This window comes from Rhopalosiphum maidis, chromosome 1, assembly GCF_003676215.2.
Source record: "Rhopalosiphum maidis isolate BTI-1 chromosome 1, ASM367621v3, whole genome shotgun sequence".
Lineage (NCBI taxonomy): Eukaryota > Metazoa > Arthropoda > Insecta > Hemiptera > Aphididae > Rhopalosiphum > Rhopalosiphum maidis.
The window spans coordinates 33,119,313-33,140,285 of NC_040877.1; the positions used below are offsets into that span (position 1 = coordinate 33,119,313).

The 20,973-nt window shown below is 29.3% G+C and overlaps 1 protein-coding gene across 3 annotated transcripts in view; it reads left to right on the forward strand.

The window, feature by feature from the left end:
• LOC113550018 (probable Ras GTPase-activating protein) overlaps positions 1–20,973 on the forward strand; it is a 130,857-nt gene that overhangs the window by 9,857 nt on the left and 100,027 nt on the right. For 2 of the 3 annotated variants that reach the window (XM_026951598.1, XM_026951599.1), the window contains exon 1: positions 8,031–8,676. The exons of the other annotated variant lie outside the window; for it this stretch is intronic. In XM_026951598.1, coding sequence (XP_026807399.1) covers positions 8,046–8,676 — 631 coding nt within the window. In that variant the 5' untranslated portion in view covers positions 8,031–8,045. Of the gene's footprint in view, positions 1–8,030; positions 8,677–20,973 lie in introns of those variants that run through there. 3 annotated transcript variants of the gene reach the window in all.

A 20,973-nucleotide genomic window follows, 5' to 3' on the forward strand; every position in this document is an offset into this window, starting at 1 on the left:
TTAAAATGATTGTAATGTTGTTGTTTTTTTTTCTGGGACCGTTTAAATTGTTTATATGATTATTCTCATTTTCGTTATACATTTTTAAATTTTTTTTTTAAATTACTCAAGTGATTAATGTGTTATTTTTCTAGACTATAAAATATTAGTAATTTCTAAAATATGATATTGTTAATGATATCTCTTTGAATTTGAGTATAAGTTATGATACTTACGCGGGATATCTTTACACTTCACCAATAATCAATGACTGATCAAAAAATGATGTAAGGTTTGATAATTTAAAGATCAAACACGACGAAAATTTGAACAAAACCTCATATTTGCATTTAAACTCAGTTTTGCTTAATTTCTAAATTGTTTAATACTATCTTAATATGAAGTTATAAAGTGAATCGTATTGAATACATTTATATTATTTTATATAAATTTCCAACAAAATTATTTTTGTTATAATAATTTGAAAAATTGAAGTAACAGCTTATTACGCAATTTATTAGAATGTTACGTTTGCAATAAGACAATAACTAATGCATTAATTTGTATTTTAGTTTTTAAATATAATTAATAATACGTAAACAATATTATTATTGTATGCGAATTTTATAACTATAGCCTTCGCTTTAGTTTTGCTTTATGATCTCAAATCTGACCTCTATTAATTTATAATATTATCTGTTTGCATTATATCACGTGCCATCAATTATTTATTTATTTAAAATTTATATTTTTGGAGTATTATATCTAGACTATTATTCAGCTTAATAATATTATTTATGTAATACTCGTATATTATAGAATTAATAAATAATAATAAATACCTATTGTTGACATGAATGTTAGTACGCTATCTCGTGGCTTAACTAGTCTTGTTTAACACTTTTACTAACTGTTAGATGGCGCAGTATAATAAAAATATAATATATTTTTTTATCTAGTTTTTTTTTTTTGTATCATCGTCCATTGTATAAAGTAAAAGCTCATATTATTCTAAATTTTGTAATTAATGCAATATATAACATTAAGAATGATTTTAGTAATTATGCGCTGTGTCCAATTGGCAACTTACATGGTGACCACTACATGTCTTATTTAATTAAGTTGTTTATTTTATATATATCAAATTACGTCTGTATATAAGACATATTATTTAAAGATAGATTTATTATTTTCTAGTTTTCTACCAATTAAATAAGCGAGCATTTAGCTATATGCCTTTATGGCTATATTATTGTATAAATAATAAAGATTATAAATTTGTACAGAGAATACATTTTGTTTTAATGAAGATCTTTATCGTAACATTTCTAATTTTCTTTCGAATTGCTATTTGCTATGCTGTTTACACTATTTCGACTAACTCGTGTTTATTGATTTTGAATTGACGTCACAATTGATTTTGTTTTTATTTATGTGATCATAAATCTTAGTGGTATTAATCTGAATTTTAGTATAATATATCATAATTAATTTTCATAATATATCAATTTGACTGTAACTCAACCAGATTTTTTTCGGATCTCAATTAAGTTTTTATTAAATCAATGTAATGTTTCAGAAATTGTGCCGTTTGAAAACGTTATAGAAATAAATAAATTATTAAATAATATATCATAGTCCATAATCATAAAATAAATATAGCCATATAGGTATATATTATCATTGATTATTTATGATGAAATTATGAAAGTCCAAAAATAAAATGGAATTGACATGTTTGAATAGTGCAATCAATATTTATTCATTTATTAAAGAACACGAGGCTCTGTCTGATGGTTGAGTAATTAAAATATTATATTATGTATTATGTAAAATGTATAAACATTAGACATACGTTAATATCATGATATCCAAATCGTTACAGTAATGATTTTATATTTTACTATGTTTTATGTATAAATAAAAAATGTAATAAATAATAATCGGTAAATGTCAAGCCACTAGATGAATCTATAAATTCAGATGTCTAAATGCTGCAGTGAACTATTCACTATGTATGTAGTTACTAAAATAGTGTTGATAAAATACTGAAACAGTTTTCTATAATATTTATACTATTAACAAATGGCTATTGTAATCTTATATAATTATTTTGGTAAAAAATTTGAGTTCTAGGAATAAATTTAAACTATTTTATAAATATTAGATAATCCTCCTCTCCGGGTAAACTCACCAGTTGTTTTAAATTTTAACATAATATATCATAATAGTACTATTTATTATAAATACTAGTATTTATAACTAATGATATTATATAATATTATTTAATACTTAATTGAGAATGTTATAAAAAAATAACAAGTTATATGATATGTGATAAATAATTACCACTTAAATACACAAAAAAATCATAAAAATAAAGAAGTATATACACAAATTAATATCTACTCTAACAAGTATTTTGTTTCAAATTTATTAGTGTAAACATGTCCAATATCCATTATTGAACTATTCTATACATAAAAGTGAAATTGCGTTAAAATTAAATGTGTAGACCCGTTGTCATTACCTATATAATTATAAAATAATATAATAAAAGTCTTCATGTTTCGTATTAAAGTTTTTTAAAATACTTAGATTTTTATCACGTTTTACCTATAGATCTACTAAGTTATATAACGCAACAACACTATTTTTTTACTTTTGATATTTTATTGCAATTCATATTATAATATTCTTTTAGTTTTTCTATCAATTGCGTAAAATTAATAATACATATACTATCTTAACTCTAAAGACATAAACTTGATGACTAAGTTTTAATTACATTTCCATGGGCGTAACTAGGATTTAATAGTTACAGGGGCTATAGAGTCCTAGAAAATCAAAGTTAAAAATAATTTGAAGGCTAATTGAAGCTAAAAAGTAAAACCTTATAGGGGGGGGCTAAATACAAATACAGGGGGGCTAAGCCCCCTATTTATGCTGATGTAAATTTCTATTATTGTGTGCACCTTGATTATGTAAGTTGATACTTATTTGTAAACTGGCAGTATGAGTGTTAAGATGAAATATTATGTGGCTTTTTAGTAGATAAATATCAATAAAAATAAAGCCTAATTTCGGTGATAGAACGAAAAACTCAAAAAGTGGGTCTTTAGGACGTAAAGCGTTATATAATTTAAAACCATGGACTAAAATATAAGATAAGTATTTAATTTTTTGTGCTTATAACTATATAATATGCAGATGACTTTAGTTAGTATTATATATATATAGGACTAAGGTACGTTTTCTCTACAGTGTCAAACAGCCACAATATAAACGAAGAAAATGTCCAATATCTATTGTTTAATATCCCGGCAAAATTTGACACTAGACTATTTATCAAAACGTTTTGGGTAAAACATTAATATTGTTTGAAGCAGCTGCTGATATCTGACAAGCTTACTGATATAGGTACTATATGTCCATATTTAATAAGGTTTTTGTGCTTGATCTCTGTGGTTAAGAGGACGTCTCACCCGCATGCGGCAAAGTATATATTTGTTAAAAGTAGTACAGAACATATTATTATATTAGGGCATGGCAGATATTATATTTATAAAAAACAATTATCAAAAATCTTGATTTTTACTACGTAGAATAGAGCCGGAAATATGTATAATTTTTGATTCTAAATCATTTTGAAATCGCAGGAGAAGGATAGCCGTGTGAATCTCAAAACTATTCTTGCATGTTCAGTGTTAACGGGAATAGCATATACTTTATATTATCGAAAAATTTAATTATTAAAATCGGTATAAGGTCTAGAGAGAGCTGGCCATTTTCGTGTATTTTGAATTTTACGTAATTTTAAGGGGGAAAAATAATTGTTAAATTTTTAAACTGAGTTTGCATGGTGGATGCCATAGCATATTAGTAAACTTACATTACATATTTACAGTGGTCAAAAAAAATTTGAAATCTTAATTTTTACTAAGGTAGGTTTGAAAATACGTATTTATGATTGATTCGTGTGATTTTGAATTTGCGTAGGAAGGAGAGTCATACAAATTTCGAAACTGTGTTTGAATGTTTACAAGAACATCATAATTTAAATTCATAAAAAAGAACTTCGAAAAGTTTATTATTTAGTATGAAGTAATGTATTAATTTTTATTATAGAAGTCTGCTAACAATTCTTGTTGCTAGTCAACTCCATTTATTTTTAATTTTACGCCATTTGAAGCAGAAATGATTATTGTAGCGAGGATTTCAAAACTAAGCTTGGATGTTCGTATATATTATGGCATACATTATACTCGTAAAAATAAAGTTTGAAAATCTTAACTCTTACTAAAATATAGAGTTGAAAATACGTATTACTGGCTACTTTATGTGATATTAATTTTGCGTGAGACGGATGTAATCATGCGAATTTTATATAATTGTGTTTTATGTTCACGGGAACATCGTAGGTACTTTATATTAACAAAAATAAAAATTGCGTTAATGTTAATTTTGTTTTAAATTTATATGAAGTCTGAAGAGACCTATAAGTCTAATTAATATATTAATGGTAATTTTCATATAGTTTTTATTTTATGCCATTTTAAGGGTGAAGGATTATTGTTCGAATTTCTAAACTATGCTTGCATATGAGAAGCCATGGCGTACTCATTAAAAAAAATTAAAATCGTTATTTTTAAGATAAGGATGGAAAAACATATTTCTTACTACTTCATGTAATTTATGTATTTACTTCATGTATTTTGAAGGGAAAGAGTGCCTTACGAATTTTATATTAGGTTTGCACAGGCCCGGATTAATACAATCGTAGGCCCTAGGCAAAGCCGTAGTTGGAGGAGGGTCCAGGGGTCCGGACCCCTCAAGATTTTTTTAAAAATAAAAATATTTTATAGTGATGAATAAAGTTAATTGACTATACATTTTTAGTATTTATATTTAAAAAAAATGTTGAACCCCCATCCGAAATTTTTTTTAGTTGCAGCCTAGCTCTAGGCACAGTACTTTTAATTCCTATGCGCTTATACAGCATTGCGGTGTCCAGTATTTAAATGGGTATAAAACCTTCTGTTTAGAAGAGGAAGTGTTTGATGTTAATCCTTTAAAAACAAAAAAAAAATCAAATCTAAACTTTTATATGATAATAATTTTAATTAATCTTAAAAACAATTAATTTTACTCAGTGTACAAATATATAGAAAATTAAATTGTTAAAACCATAAAAAAAACTTATTTTACGCCAATTTTAATATTTCTTTATCCCTCGTATTTAACTATTAAACAAGATAATTGTAACAAAAAAAATAGTAACCACACATTTTATATTCGTAGGCCTTAAAAATGTTCGTAGGCCCTAGGAACAGTGCCTATAGTACCTATGCGCTAATACGGCCCTGGGTTTGCATATTTCCGGGAATAACGTGCTCTATATATTATATTCGTAAAAATTTTTTTTAATTTTTGTAAGAGCCGGAAATACTTTGATTTATTGGGGAAAGGCAGTATTAACTAGTACGTTATAAACTTATAACAGCTCTAATACTGTAATGGTGTTAGGTTACTCAGAAATTACAATAAAATGGAATGTAACTCCTAATCTGTTTCCCCTGGGCACGCCACTGAAGGTATACATTGCACCAAATTTTTTTACTATATGTTTTTATTGTAATTTAAAATCAATTGAGTTGACAAAAAAAACTAATTAAATGCCTACTTGAGTAGTAATAATATGCAATATCAGACTGTTTTAAAAAACCAGACAATTCAGTATTCATTAAAATATCATTCTCAGGTGTTTCGGTTCTTGTCTAATACGCGCGAAGGTCGTAAATCAGACGCCTCTGACAGCCTGACACCACCGTCGTCAATCGATCAACACATGTTGGGAAATGGGCTTATACATATTATGTATAGTAAATAACGTATAAAATATGATCCTCTTTGAATTACGATCGAACATATTATATTATTATACATATATACTTACTATGCGGCTATTAAAATTATAATGTATATAGTGTAGATCATCGCACAGTATTTCGGATTCGGACAATGCGGCGCGACATTCGAATATTTTAACATAATTACTTTGGAAATATATTACATTGTGTTCACATATTGTATTGTATTCGACTGTAAAGATGTGTATTATAAAAGAGAAGCACCTTTCCTAACATTTTTATTTTTTTAGTAAACACTATAACTAAGAAAGATAACAATATTTTATCATTGATTATTATTTATTAAGTATTAATAATTAATATTTTTTTACAATAATTATTTTTACTCAAACAAAATCTAAAGTAATATACCTTAATAAATAATACTAGTGTTTGTTTTTAATATTACTAATTAGTAATTGTTTGTTAAAATTATAAGCCGAAAAGACAATCATTTTATATTTTATGCTCACGAGTTAAGACTAGTACACCATAAAATGTATGTTGTTAACAAAATTCTTAATGTTTGTAAGAAGGAGTATTATACCATTTATAAACAGACAATACATTTTTCATTAATTTAATAATTTTTGAATTCTTCATTATTTGTTCTTAAAAATATTCTTCCTTTTTAAATCCAACGCATTTCGTTAGAACCACTTCATAAATTATATATTATATAATATTATAATATATTATCTAATGTAATACATTTAAATGAGATTTTTTATTTTGGCAATAAGAAATAAGAATGGATAGTATAATAGACATCTCAAATGTCAATTTTATGTACACCTTTTTTATTGTGGTTACTCCATTGTTCTTTGTTTGCTATATTTTGGTTTAACTAATAATCTATTGTTTCCTTCCCCGAAAATTGTTGGGTAAATAGTGTTGTGCATGACAACGGTTTGTTGCCTAACTACCTATACAGTTTATACAACTCATAAACACTGAACACAAAACAGGTGTAAATAACGTGTTCGATCGGAACAACAAACATAGACTCTGCGACTATTTGCTAGTCAAGTGGTTAGTCTAGCTCGACTAATCCTTCTTTCATTAATATCCAATGGATGTCATCCATAATAAATCTACTGTCGCACCGTCTCGTCTGTTCAATCGCCGTCGACTTTATAGCGATATACGAATACAAATAAACCGACACAGCGATATATCATATCGGGCGGCGAGGGTTGATAGCGATGAACTATAATAATTCGCGGACGAGGGCTGCGATTCGCCAGTAAGATCGAAAGCGCTTTCCAGTAGGAGCCATATACGTAATCACGTATACTACCTATTTTTTTCAACCCTCTGAAAATGCCACCAACGGCGTTACGGCAATCCACATCACAGTGAACCGTCTCTCGCCGTTCTCGGTGTCTATATGTATATAGATTCGCTTCATCTATTTCAACGAACACGACACGAGTAATCGACCCGCAGTAACCCACCAGCTATAACCCTTGTGATAGTAGTGTTTGATGTACAACATTGTAGACAAAACGTATGAACGCGTTCACGTGATGTCTAGGTATATTAATCCCATTTGGTCAGTAGGGGGGAAGGGATTTCCGGCCGGTGGTAAGAAAAAAAAACATTTTCTAAACTTTCTGTAGGAGTAAAAAAAAAAAAAAAGAAATTGTAAGTGTAAACTTTTTACCTCGAAAATGCGATGCAACAGACCACGGTTTTACTCCGCAATTCCATACGAGCGCATACAAGCGACGGCGGGTCGCCCTGGCACTGCGGCCGCGAATCTATCGAAAGCCGTACACAACAATAATAATAATAATAATAAAAATCGCCCTACATACGCGCGGCGCGGCGTGGAGGTGGCGGTGGACGATCGCGTCGGACCGGTTTTCACCGTGACCTTATAATAATCGACGCGCGCGGGTAGAGGCCGCCGCCAACCGCCGCCGCCACCACCGAAGATATCAGGTGCCGCCGCCTGCACCGCCGTCGCTCGATGATAATACTCGCTGGCGTGACGACGGTCCAGTCGTATCGCAGATTCCGTTACGGCGCCGACCGGACCGTGTTCGTACAGCGCGTGTGTTCGTATAGCGCGTGTGTTCGTGTCGTGCCGTCCGTCCGTGTTCTCGCGTGTGCGTTTAAAAACGAGAAAAACGCATCCCCCGTCGTCGGGCAATGATCGCGACCACGACGGCGGCGGCGGCGGCGGCGGCTGCTGCGCACTGTTGCGACGGCGAGGAACTCCGCGTTCCCGGATCGCCGCAACCGTACGCGCGCAGGGTTCGCGGATCTTGGCGCGACTATTTGGGTCCGCCGGACGACGGCGTCGATCTCGTCCACGACCCGTACGTCTACGACGAATCGTACGACGACGACGACGAGGAGGAAGACTCCTACGACGATTCGTACGATGACGACGACGACCGCGACGAAGACTGTTCTTGCTGTTCGCTGTGTTCCTCGGGCGGCGGCGGTCCCCGCGGCCGTGACACGCCGCCTACGTCGTCCCGATCCTCTTGCTCGGCGTCGTCATCGTCGTCGTCGTCGTCGTCAATCGGTCTGTCCGCGGCCGCCGATATTCCGACTGCGGCACCGTCGGCACCGTCGCCACCGACGCTCAGGCATGACCTCAGGTCTCCGGTTTTCGAGCCTTCCATGCGCGGCTCGTGCCTGTGCATACGCTGTCAGAAACGCCGTTACTCGTTGGACTTTTTCAAGAGCACCGACTTTAGGCGCGGCATACCGTCGCCCAACGTGTACATGATCGACGAACGGTCGTGCAAAGTCGTCCACGATTACATTCACGGTAACCAAACCATTATATTGTTATGAGATATAATTATATCCATTTATCTGGTCATTTTTTTTTTTTTTTTTTTTAATGCACTTCGTAAACTCATATTACAAATCCGTTTTTGTGTTTCCATAATTTTCAATTAAATTTGATTTTAATTCACGATTTCAATCCGACCACGAGACAGAATAAGAGGAAAAATATATTATTATTGGGCAAACCTTAGTAAACATCATATTTCGAATATTTAAGTATATGATTATTCTTGCGTGATATGTGCCATTAATAACGATTACCGTCCGTACCAGTGCGGCAGTTACCTTAAATCCACCAAGCTAAATATGTCTGTCGAGTGTTGCAGTTTGCTATACTTATTATAAATGATAACTACTTAGTAGTACTAAATATAAATATCAAACATTTATAGGTAGATGTAGTTAATATTAGGTACGTATTTACGCCTAAACGACAATACATTTTTATTCAAATATCAACAACCTTAACTTTAGATTTTTCATACGGAATATCATCACCACATTGAATAACTATCATAACTATCCTAGAAACTTGCCGACGGTAACGCGAAACATTTTGATCGAATATTGTCGATAATCGGACGGCACGCGAAACGGACGTGAATAAAACAGTGAGTGGCTGGCGCCGTTTTCTTTTGAAAATAACCGACGGAAAATATTATGAATCCGCTATAGTCGTCGATTCCAGTATTTTCCGTTGTCAGATGATGTTTAAGAAAATTACTTAGGTATAACATTTAGATTAATTTGAAAATCCAAATTAAACTTTGGTAATATAATCGCGTAACGTGCTCAGTGAGTAATTCCTTTATAGTGAGCATCCCTTGTCATGAGTTCTATAAGATAGGTTTGTGAAATACAAGTTAAACCCTGTTAAAATAGCTGATTTTAATAAATAATTCGTTTGTTTAAAAGGTATATCGTATAAAATTGAATTGAAAAATGTATGATTTAAATATAAAAAACTGTTGAACGTATATAAAAAAATCATTCTATATACGAATGTAAAAATGCACCCATGCAGTAACATCTATTGGTACAGTAAAAATCGCAACAATTACTAATGGTAACGAGTAATGACCAATGTACTATAAGTACTTATAAGTATATATATTAATACATTATAACAGTTTAATATATGACAATTTTATCAAATAAATCAGTGAAAGTGTAATTAATCGCTTATACCTGTTACTACACTACGATATTAATGTAATTAATAACTATATCAAACACGAAAAAAAACTAAGCCCTTAAATATAAAAATATTTTATTTTCGATCTTTAAAACATATTTAGTTAAGTCCAAAACACTTGTACTTTACACAAAATCAAAATATTGGTTGAAATCCATATTAGTTTTGTCTTGATCTGCTTATAACAGTTGTAAGTTATAACTATAAAAGAAACATATTTTTTCAAACATCTCGAGTCATTTTTAAATTCGATACTGACGTAGTATAGTATAGTATTAATTATTATCTTTTATAATTAGTATTTAGTTTGCGTTTAGATAACGTGACAGTTTTTATAATTGTTTTCCATTTATATATTAGGCACCTTATCACAAATCAGTAATCACTCGTGTACAGTGTACGACATAGATGCCAATTATATACGTTTTCACAAAGTATTAACGTCATTTGGTTCCTCTTATTTTTAATATACCTACCAAACGATATATACATGTACAGTATACTATATAGACACTAGTTTGCCTTAAATTACTACGAGTTAGTGTTTGGTGGACATTGTGAAGTTGTTTTTTTTACACTTTAATTTCTACAGTTTTTGTTTAGGTACCATAATTTCATCGTAGATGCTCTTACTTAACGGTTCGTTTTTAACGAGTTTCATTATTATTATTTTTATAGCTCGTTTTACATGGTATTTTACGTATTATGCTATTTACTTTTCAAGCGATAGAATTCTAATCGTAAAACGGTAAAATGTAAAACAATAAAATATTAAATAAAAAAGAATATTAATTTGTTTCTATTTTATAAAACAGGAACTATAATAATATAGTATTGCGTTTTTAAAAAAAACTTATATATGGTCTAAAAAAAGTAAAAATACGTAAGATAAAATTACATTATATTACATTGCATTTAAAGAAAGATTGAATCAAAAATAGCATTATACATAATTCACAAATAAATAAGTATTTATTGTATCAGATGCCATAACATTTACTACTTATTATATTAAGCATATTACGTTTTAAAGTACCTACTACCTATACTTTAAACATCACATAAAAAATACATCAGTAATGGCATAATTTTCAAACTCAGTAATAGCAAAATGTTTTGTACATTTTTAAATATAATATTACATATTACTTCAAATTTGATTAATCATGTTATTTTTTTATGATTTATAACGTATTTTATGCCATATTACTAGTATTACTACTGATGTCTATTTCTAAAGAACAATGTTATGTACAATTATTTAAAAATTATACCATTCTATAATTTAACAAAGTATAGAATTAGTATGTAGTAAAAATTAAATTGGTTTTACACAAGTTTTTCTTGGTCAATAAATCTTTTTTAATATATATCCTGTATTGTAACTTTAAAATAATTAATTATATTATGTTATTACAGTTTTGAATATAGGTACACATTGTAAAACTTAAAAGTTGTATTATGTTTAAGATTATTCTAGTAAAATTGCTTTAGTAATTATATTTATTAATTACTATTAATCAATTTGATTTCAGACAAAATTTATAATGTAAACAAATTCTATAAAATATTAAACATACAAGTATCTTGTTTATAATTTCGTATATTTGTTTACACTTTTTCAGATGGTTGTATTATTTATACAAAATAAAATGCTATAGCTTTAGTAGGTACAGTAAAAATGACTGTAGGAAATATCAATTCATTACAAACTTTCGTTATAATATAACTGTTAACAGTATATTATTTCAACAATATACATTAGAAATTTTGTTGCAAAGATTTCTAGTAGAATATACCCTTTGTTTTATTTTTATTTTATGGTTTCTTAGCCAAACTGCATTGAAGGTTTGTTGTGTTAATAGTGTATTTCATACGTAAACATATTCGTCTCAAGGGTTTGAGTGAGTGTTGTAAATCCTGTAATGTTTTATTATGTTAATAAGTTTAATTTTAAACTAGTTTTAACTTGTAGTATACATGCCGTGACCGTAGTTATTAAGAAAAAAAACGGAATGCAATTAGGGCCCCGAGGGTAATTGAGGGTTAATTTAACTCGGTTTCCTTGCTTCTGTTTTTAACCTTAAATTATGAAGTCTTTGTCTGCTAATTTCAAAATAAAAATTGAAAATGAATTTGTGCGTGTGTGTGTTTTGATGAATAATAACGTAGTTACGCCTATTAGTAAAATTTGATAAAAGTAACAACAATAATAATAAAATTATGTTAAATCGTTTACCACTTATTGGAAGGTCTAGTTCAAACTTTCACAATGGTGAATTTGAATTTTGAAAATTCCTAAATATGTTCGATACATTTCTTATTAATATGTGTCTAATAATCTTAATATTATGTTTCAAAATTGCTCTCGAGGCAACGCACCAATGTAACATACGTAAATTGGCACGTCATCTCTTCCGCGTGACCAAAGACTAAAATATAGGTATGCACTGCTGTACATTGTATATTTTTTAATCTGTAAGTAAACGGTTTAACTCTTTTAAAGCGCTTTCCGTTTAAACGTTCGCCCGTAACAACAACAACAACAACAATCAGTTAATGTCGTATTTATGTATACAACGGGTCGGGCCGTGATGTGAGGTGAGGAGACCATATATATAATATATATATACACATATAATAATATATACTGCGTTACCGCTGCTGTAATTATAAATAGAGATTTAACCCGAGTCGTGAATCGGTTATTAACATAATAATAACAATAAATAATTCGAAGGAGGAAAGAAAATGTATTATATTATATATATTAACAGGTCGGGTAAAACGGAAACGGCCGCGCGGGTAGCTTATAAGTTATAATAATAATAATAAGACGAGAAGAGAGAAAGAGAAACGACGACGATGAGTGTAGTAGCCGTCGTGAGCACGCACAATGGATGTGTGTGTGTGCATGTATGTGTGTAAATTATGCAAGAATCCCCATCAGGGAGCAGAACATGCGAATTTATTACTATAATGTCCGTCAACCGGTTTTGCGAAGGGCCGGACCGGATGATCTGATTTAAACCGTATTTATTTGCTCGCAGCGCAAAATCGTCGTAACTTGCGTGTCCGCGCTAGGACACGATAATAACGATATTGTTATCTTTGTTGTCGTGTGAAACGGAACCTTTTAGGCTTTTCGACTTTTTTCCATAGTGTTCACAACGACCGACTCCGGCGGCGTACGCTAAGAAAAATGAATTACCCGGAAACGACATGACCGACAATCGTGTCGGATGCAGGTTATAGGACATAATAAACCTTCGCTACATTATTGTTTGTTGTATATTATATTATTGTTGTTGTTATTGTTATTATTATTGTAACAGTAAATATTATTATGACGAAAACGTCGAAAACTTCTAGAATCCCGCGTGTGTGTAATATCAACGAATTATCTGTTATTTTAACCAATTTTTATACAATCTTTTATTCGTTGTTGACAATATTTTACCATTTTCCGTATTAAGAATACGACAATGAATTTCCTAATAAACGTATTATCAATTATCGCACACACGTAATTTCTCATTCTCAGTATTCGCTTTCAAACAAAACGAATTTAATTTCCCATGTGAATATATAATATTGTGTACACATATTATAATTTTATTGTACTCATAAAAATTTTATTTTTCTACGCTGCCTCTGCACCTATATATCACGCACTTGACGTTCAATGATATTTGATTCGCTAAGCTTATAATTCAATACGTCTATATTATAGAACACGCAATTGTACGTTTCACGAAATATTTATATGTATGTTAAAATATACAGGGTGATTCACGAGTCACCCCCAATTTTTAACTATAATAATGAATTTCTTTAAATATTGATTTTTTAAATTTTTAAGAAAAAAACATTTTTCACTTAAGAAATATATTTTATTATTCCTTAGTATTTTTGTGGAATTGAAAGAAACAGGTAATATAAACCGTTTTTTTTTTCAAATGAGAACTGATACTTTTTTTTATAAATTGTTTGAAGATGATATTTTTGAAAATTCCCATGTAAAATTCTCATTTATATAAATAGAAATGATAACTTGTAGTCTTTGTCTTTACTATAAGGATATTAGTCTATGATAAAAGTTTCAAGGATATGGTCATTCAGGAACTGTGATGATTTGAAAAATGTAGTAATGAATAATTATTTATTAAAATTTTGTAATTTGCAAAATTGTTCAAGTATAATAAAAATGTATTAAATATTACATCTATTTTATATTATATGTAAAAAATTAATAAATAATTAATATATACTATACTTTTTGTTTAAAATATGATATTTAAGTATATCTCAAAATTCCAACCATCAGCATTTGAATAAATACATTATTAAAGGATAAAAGTGAAGCAAATAAGCATGCGGGTAAAAGTGCTTGGTGATTGGCGACTCACACTATATTATACGAGTACTCGTAAAATAATTATTGCATGGTAATGTTTTTATTAGCACCACCCGTCTGTTATTACTTTATTAGTTGTTTATATTACGCGTCACAATGAACATTGCTAAAAGTAAACATTTGCAAATATTTATTCATTTTAAACATAACTAGGTACATTTGTCCGATTTTAAAGGTACACATTGTATTTTACACCGTGGTCCTAAATTTTGATGGCTTTAATAGTATATATAGGCATCATACAAATCTGTATAAAATATCAGTGGATATGATGTATATGATTTTGTTATTATGGAATATAATATTATGCGTAAAATTATACGCACGATTACACATTTTGATAGAAAAAATATATAAATGTATGTTATTAATATTATTTTAATAATATATGTTATTATCCAATCTGGCGTAGGGACGTGCCGTTATAAACGATATCAGAAATTTTCGTGACGTGCAAGTTGTATACAAGTTGTCGTTCCATTTACCCAGATTTTATTGAATATAATATTACGAATATAATAATTTTGTTCCATAAACGCGTTTAATGTTTATTCCATCTGTAGCTTGTACGAAATATTTCTATTGTACATTCGTGAAAAGTAGTGGTGTGCAAAGCTTTTTTAAAAGGAGGTCAATATGCATTTTTGACTATTCTCTGCAGATTACGCAATGATAAAAAATATTATAAACATTTGCATTTAACTTACTTATTAGTTATTAGTAATAATAATAAAATATTGACGTATATCGTCTCGTGATGGCGGAAAATATTATGCTTTCATTAATTTATCATATTTTATTTTATTATTACCAATCAACTTAACTTGTACGAAAAATCACACACAAAAAAATGATTAAAAACCTGAATTTTTGTATTAACAATAAATAAGACAAAAATAAACCAAGATGGACATGACACCTCTTCTCTCTGTGTGTAATGATGTTGACGTATTTGTAATATTGTGATCATTTTAGTCGTTAATATTTGCATACCTAATCATTCATCAACATTTTTTACGCTGTTTATCTGATTTGATATTTTGATTTAATCGTGTGCAGGTAATAGCCTAGCATTTAAAATCGAATTATAATTTGAATTTTTGCAGTTAATAGCTCATTTTTGTTTACGCGTTTCAACTGTTAGAATTGTTTAGTTTTTATAATTATACGATCTCTCCTCGACGGTCATGATTCACGAATACAGAAAAATATATGGAATAACAGTTAAATATTATAATATTTGATTAAATATATAATGTTATAATAATTTCAATATTGCATGTGTTAATTGTTTATACCTATAATTACCTACCTAATCTTTTTTTTAAAGGGGCTGGTGCTATACATTTCGTACTTAGATTGATTAATTGTACATTGATATATGTTTATAAATGAGATCAACCCAATATTGTATTTGAAATAAATGCTATACCGGGTGTTAAAAATTGAACTTAGAAAAATGTATTGATTCATTCAATTTGATATAAACATACAATGTATGCTTAACCCTTTTTTATTTATTATATAGTTATTAATAAATATATTTGTACGTAAAATAATGATTATTTAAAAAATATATTATTGATAGCACAATGCACATGTACAAACACTGCAGTTATACAAATCGAGAGTTTTTATTTTATTATTTTAGTACTGTGCACTCTTTAGCACCCCCGCGCCGAGTGTATATGACTATTACCTGAGTGCGAAACATAATGTTTAATTATTTGAGTGAGATGGACCATGGCTTATGTGTTTCGTATAAATGAAATGATTGAAATGATGTAAATGCTATACCATGAATATATGAAGTCAAAAATAAAAAAATTGTTTGCAAAATTAGCATCGACGACGTTTTGTTTTTTTAAATTGTGGACGTAAATTGCTTTTTAAAATTTTAATTAGATATCTGTATTGACTGTATTAACTTATATATTATTATAATTTATTATATATTAATATAATTTAATTTGTTCGTACGTTTTGAAATATATAGCTTAATGATGTAGCTTCCGAAATACGCACACGCGATTTAAATTGTAAACTTCCTACGTAGGTAGTCTTTTTATGTACAGTCTCTGCGAAAAAAAACAAACATTGTCTCTGTTAAGAGGAAGAGAGAAAGGTCAATTGGCTATAATAATAGTCGCGACCTGTATTGATGAAGCACGCGCGGGGGGAGGGACCTTGATTTCCTTAGACTCTCGTACGTTTGTTTGTGGGTCTAAAAAATGTTTTTTCAACTGCTCCTTCTTTCCACAGCGACCTCCATAATAATATGTAATATGTAATGATACATCTGTCTGCCTTTTTGACCCAGTATTCGGCACAGCTCCATTTTGGGTGGGGTGTGGTCTGCTACTTACGCACATATAATATTATAGTGTTCTCAAAAATGCGCGTATGTGTACTTATATATTTTATTTGCATTGTATTTGTACAGATATAGGTATACCTACACACACGCATTATTTTATCCATGACACTATTTATCATAATATAATAAACTATACTCGTCGATAGTTGAGTTCAATTGGGACCCGCCTTGCATTGGTGTCATTTGTAGGACAAAGACAATGTTCGTTCTTACAACCGTGATTTATTTTTAAATACTTATACAACTTCGTTAATATCCGATGATCATCATTCATCAATCTTAAAACATAAATCCTACCTTATTTAAAATAAATAATTATTAGGTACACCTAAATTAACCTATATTTTCAAACAAAGTCAATGTAACAATATGTAAAGTAATAGTGAATCGCGAGTATACAATTAAATGGTATATTTTATATTATTATCATTATTATTATTTTATATTATTTTTTTTTAGATTTTATTTAATAAGTAGATAAAAAATATCTAATATTTACATTTAAAATCGATCAGAAACATTACAATAATATAGTTCATAGTTTAACTATATGTGTTCATGAAATATCAAAATGACAGAGAACAAATTTTATCTTGTGAATTTTATGCCAGTTGAGTTACTGTTTCAAGTTTTCAATTAGGGCATAGGGTAGCAAATATTTTCAGCATAACGGTACTGAGGAATGATGATATGTCAATAATTTCACTCCGATTCGTATATATCATGTTTATATTTATCCTTGATGCATTGCCGCCCGGGATACTATCGAACGTCTATTTAAGTTCCATCAATTCAAACTATTTTACGTTTAAATTAGATAATATACATATTATATACCTACTACTGCATGTATTGAATATAATACATATCAATGAATATTATTCGTTTAAAAAAAAATCAGCAACGCGCGTAAATTGGACGATCGTTATTAATTATCATACGTCTACTATTATATAATATTTTGTTCAAACTCTACAAACGTCAATAATAAGCAATAGCTAATAATTATCGTTATTAATTTTTGTTCGTCAGTAGAGAATTTATAAATCTAACTGTATATGTGTAGGTTACGTATTTACATCTAAAATATAAATGTTGTGTTAGGTACATTCGTTAATTATTTTTTTTACCCGTTGAAAACCTACGCGCATCTGATTTACAGAACTATACACGAGGCTATTTTTACAATAATTAACAGAATTGGCGTTTCGTTTTTTATACTGTAATAAAAATTATTTTTAAATATATTTTTATAATATTATTGCTATTTGCCATTACTCTACGAGAACACGTTTGAAACAGTTAAAATAAAGATATTAATGTGCCGTTAAAGTTCAATGTTTCTTTTTTGCACACACAAGCGACGTCGGAAAATTTCTTCTAAAGTTGTTGTCGCCCCGTATGAATACGTTTATGCATAAATACATGTATAACAGAGGCCAACAAACTCTTAAACTACATTGCACAAGGTTATATAGCGTTTCCATACAAATCTCGTGTATATTTTTGTGCAAGTATGTATAATTTGATAATAATCAACAGCACGAATTTTGTTATGAAAATATCTAATAAAGTAATAAGCCATTTGGCTAAGACTGTAATATGTTGCTATGTAGAAATGAGTAACGTCCATTAGTCTTCGAATAATATAATAACAAACTCGGATTGGACACAAAACAATCGATTTATTCTGAGTCAGGTCTGCACTTTGCAGCAGTGTGTCATTCGGTCAATTGATCTGTGTATTTCCCCTTGAACGTTGACAGCAATTCGTCTGCATCGTTGATCATCTATAATGACAGGAATCCTTTCAAAATAAGTTCGTCTTACAGTCACGATCTATTATAATGATCATCAGGAGACGTCTGAAGAGAAAGGCCCTCTCCATAATAATACATGGTATTGGACATAATATATTATACGTATGCTTCACCGTGACTCGGACGACGCTAATATTCATCCAGCGATCACGCATTGTTTAAAAACAATACTCAAATTTCGTACGCTGCGTCCTATAATAATAATATATATATATAATATATATTGTACATCAACATATTTTGTAATATTAATTATAGATAGCCATCCGAATTGATCCGATGTTTGGATGAAAAATATAAATACAACACATTGTCGGTAATGAATTATAAGTTTTTTTTAATGCCTGCACATATACCTATAGGTACCTGTAGCTATTATAAAATTGCGCGTTGATTCGACTCAGTATGCTATCTCTATTAAATTCTACTATGGCATTTACGATTGTGTATTTCAAGAAGTATTGGTTTCTCACTAGCTGTTAGCCAATAAATATTATTTAAAAACTATTTGCATCACATAGTACATTGCACGTGTATTTAAATATATCATTGAAAAATATTTTACAGTAATGTGTTGGATAAATAAAAAAAATGGTATCTATATGTACATTACACACCGTGCGTGACCAAACCGTATGGATGTATTACTGTCGAGTTCCATAGGCTCAACATTTATAAATAATTCGGCCCAAAAAATAATTTAATTAAGTATAAAAATAATACCTAATTGAGACAAAATACAATATTTAAAAAAATATTTTCCTTTCATTTTACACACATTGGAATGTCAGTATAAAATATTATGATTATTATTTATTAGTGTGAATCAAACGCTAAAAGAATAATATAATTAATAATAACTAATTAAATACACGTTATGTATTTTACTGAAATTCAATTTTTCTTATTCATTCTTATTATTGTTAATAATGTGAAATATCACTACCAAGTATCGGTGATTAACTATATAAATAACATTGATTAATATTTTTATGAAAAAGCCATCTTATATCTTATATCACTGTTATTATATTTCATATCGTTGTACTGTTATTAATTAATGATGTACATAAAATAATAGGAAAATCTAATATAAACTATCGGACTCATTTATGTAGGATGAAATTCAACCATTAACATAATTCCAAATCTGGGACTGAATTGTACAACTCCCTCCCAAACTCGTACCTACCTATCCATAATTTCAGCAAATAAATTTACACCATAATAATAATTATCCCAGAATACATTTTTTTTTTTTTAAAATAAATCTATCACTACAACAGTTTGCGCGTGTACATTGTACAATGTATAATAATATTATATCAACACAACTGCACAATCATAATTATTGAAGTAGACGTGCTGACATGCAGTGTATCATATTATCTGTCCAGAAAATAATGTTTAGAATACTTTCTTGACCTGTTTATTATTCACTGCACGATTCATTAATAGTTAGTGACTTACCCTGTATAGCTAACTATCATGATAGCATGTTGTTGTTATGCCACTGCTTTTACATGCGCATTACACTTATAAAATATAATATATTGTAGTTATGTATACAGAGTGTCAGGCAATTCATGTCCTCTTTTAACTTTTAATAATGTATTCGTTTAAATTCTAAGTTTTTGGAATTTTTAGGTATAGTCAAAGAATTGATTCGATACTGTCAGATCAAATACTCAGATTTTTGTACCATTTAAGGATTAACCTGGGTTAAGTTAAGTTAGACCTGGGACGATACAAATTTCTTTTATTAAAAATAAGGACCCCCTTTTTTTCTGTAAATGTCAAATGGTTTCAACTATGGAACTTTTTTAAAAATGTTAATGCATTTAAATTTTAATTTGAATGAGTTATTTTACACTGATAACTAAAAAGTAATAATAATACAAATGATAATTATAAATTAAAAGTGGATATTGATGAACTTAGCGAGCACAGCAATCAGGAAATAAAACCTCACATTAATATATACATTATATTTTAAACGATTTTGGTTATACTATTAAATGCTGTAATAATTAATTTGAACTGCAATTAAACGTATATTTTTTACAATCAAAAAAATAAATTACGCGATCAATATTAAATATTTATGTATAAATGTGTGTATACTATATATTATAGTAATAATTAATAGTATTAGTTATCAGTGTACATATTATATATTATAATATATTATTTTAAATTACCCGCATACCTAGCTGGCTGGTTACTTCTTTTATTCTTTACTTCTATCGACGATTAACAATGTGGTTTAAATATTTTACGTTGTACAACTATAAGTGCTTTAATCATTTCTGTAAATTTATTGAAAACCATTGACTACAGTCAATTTCTTCTATTATATGTACATATTATTATATTATGTTATTATGTCTCTTAACTGTAATATGCAAATACAATCATTATATACTTCAATGCATAGTTTATTTTAGTTCAAACCAATTTTTACT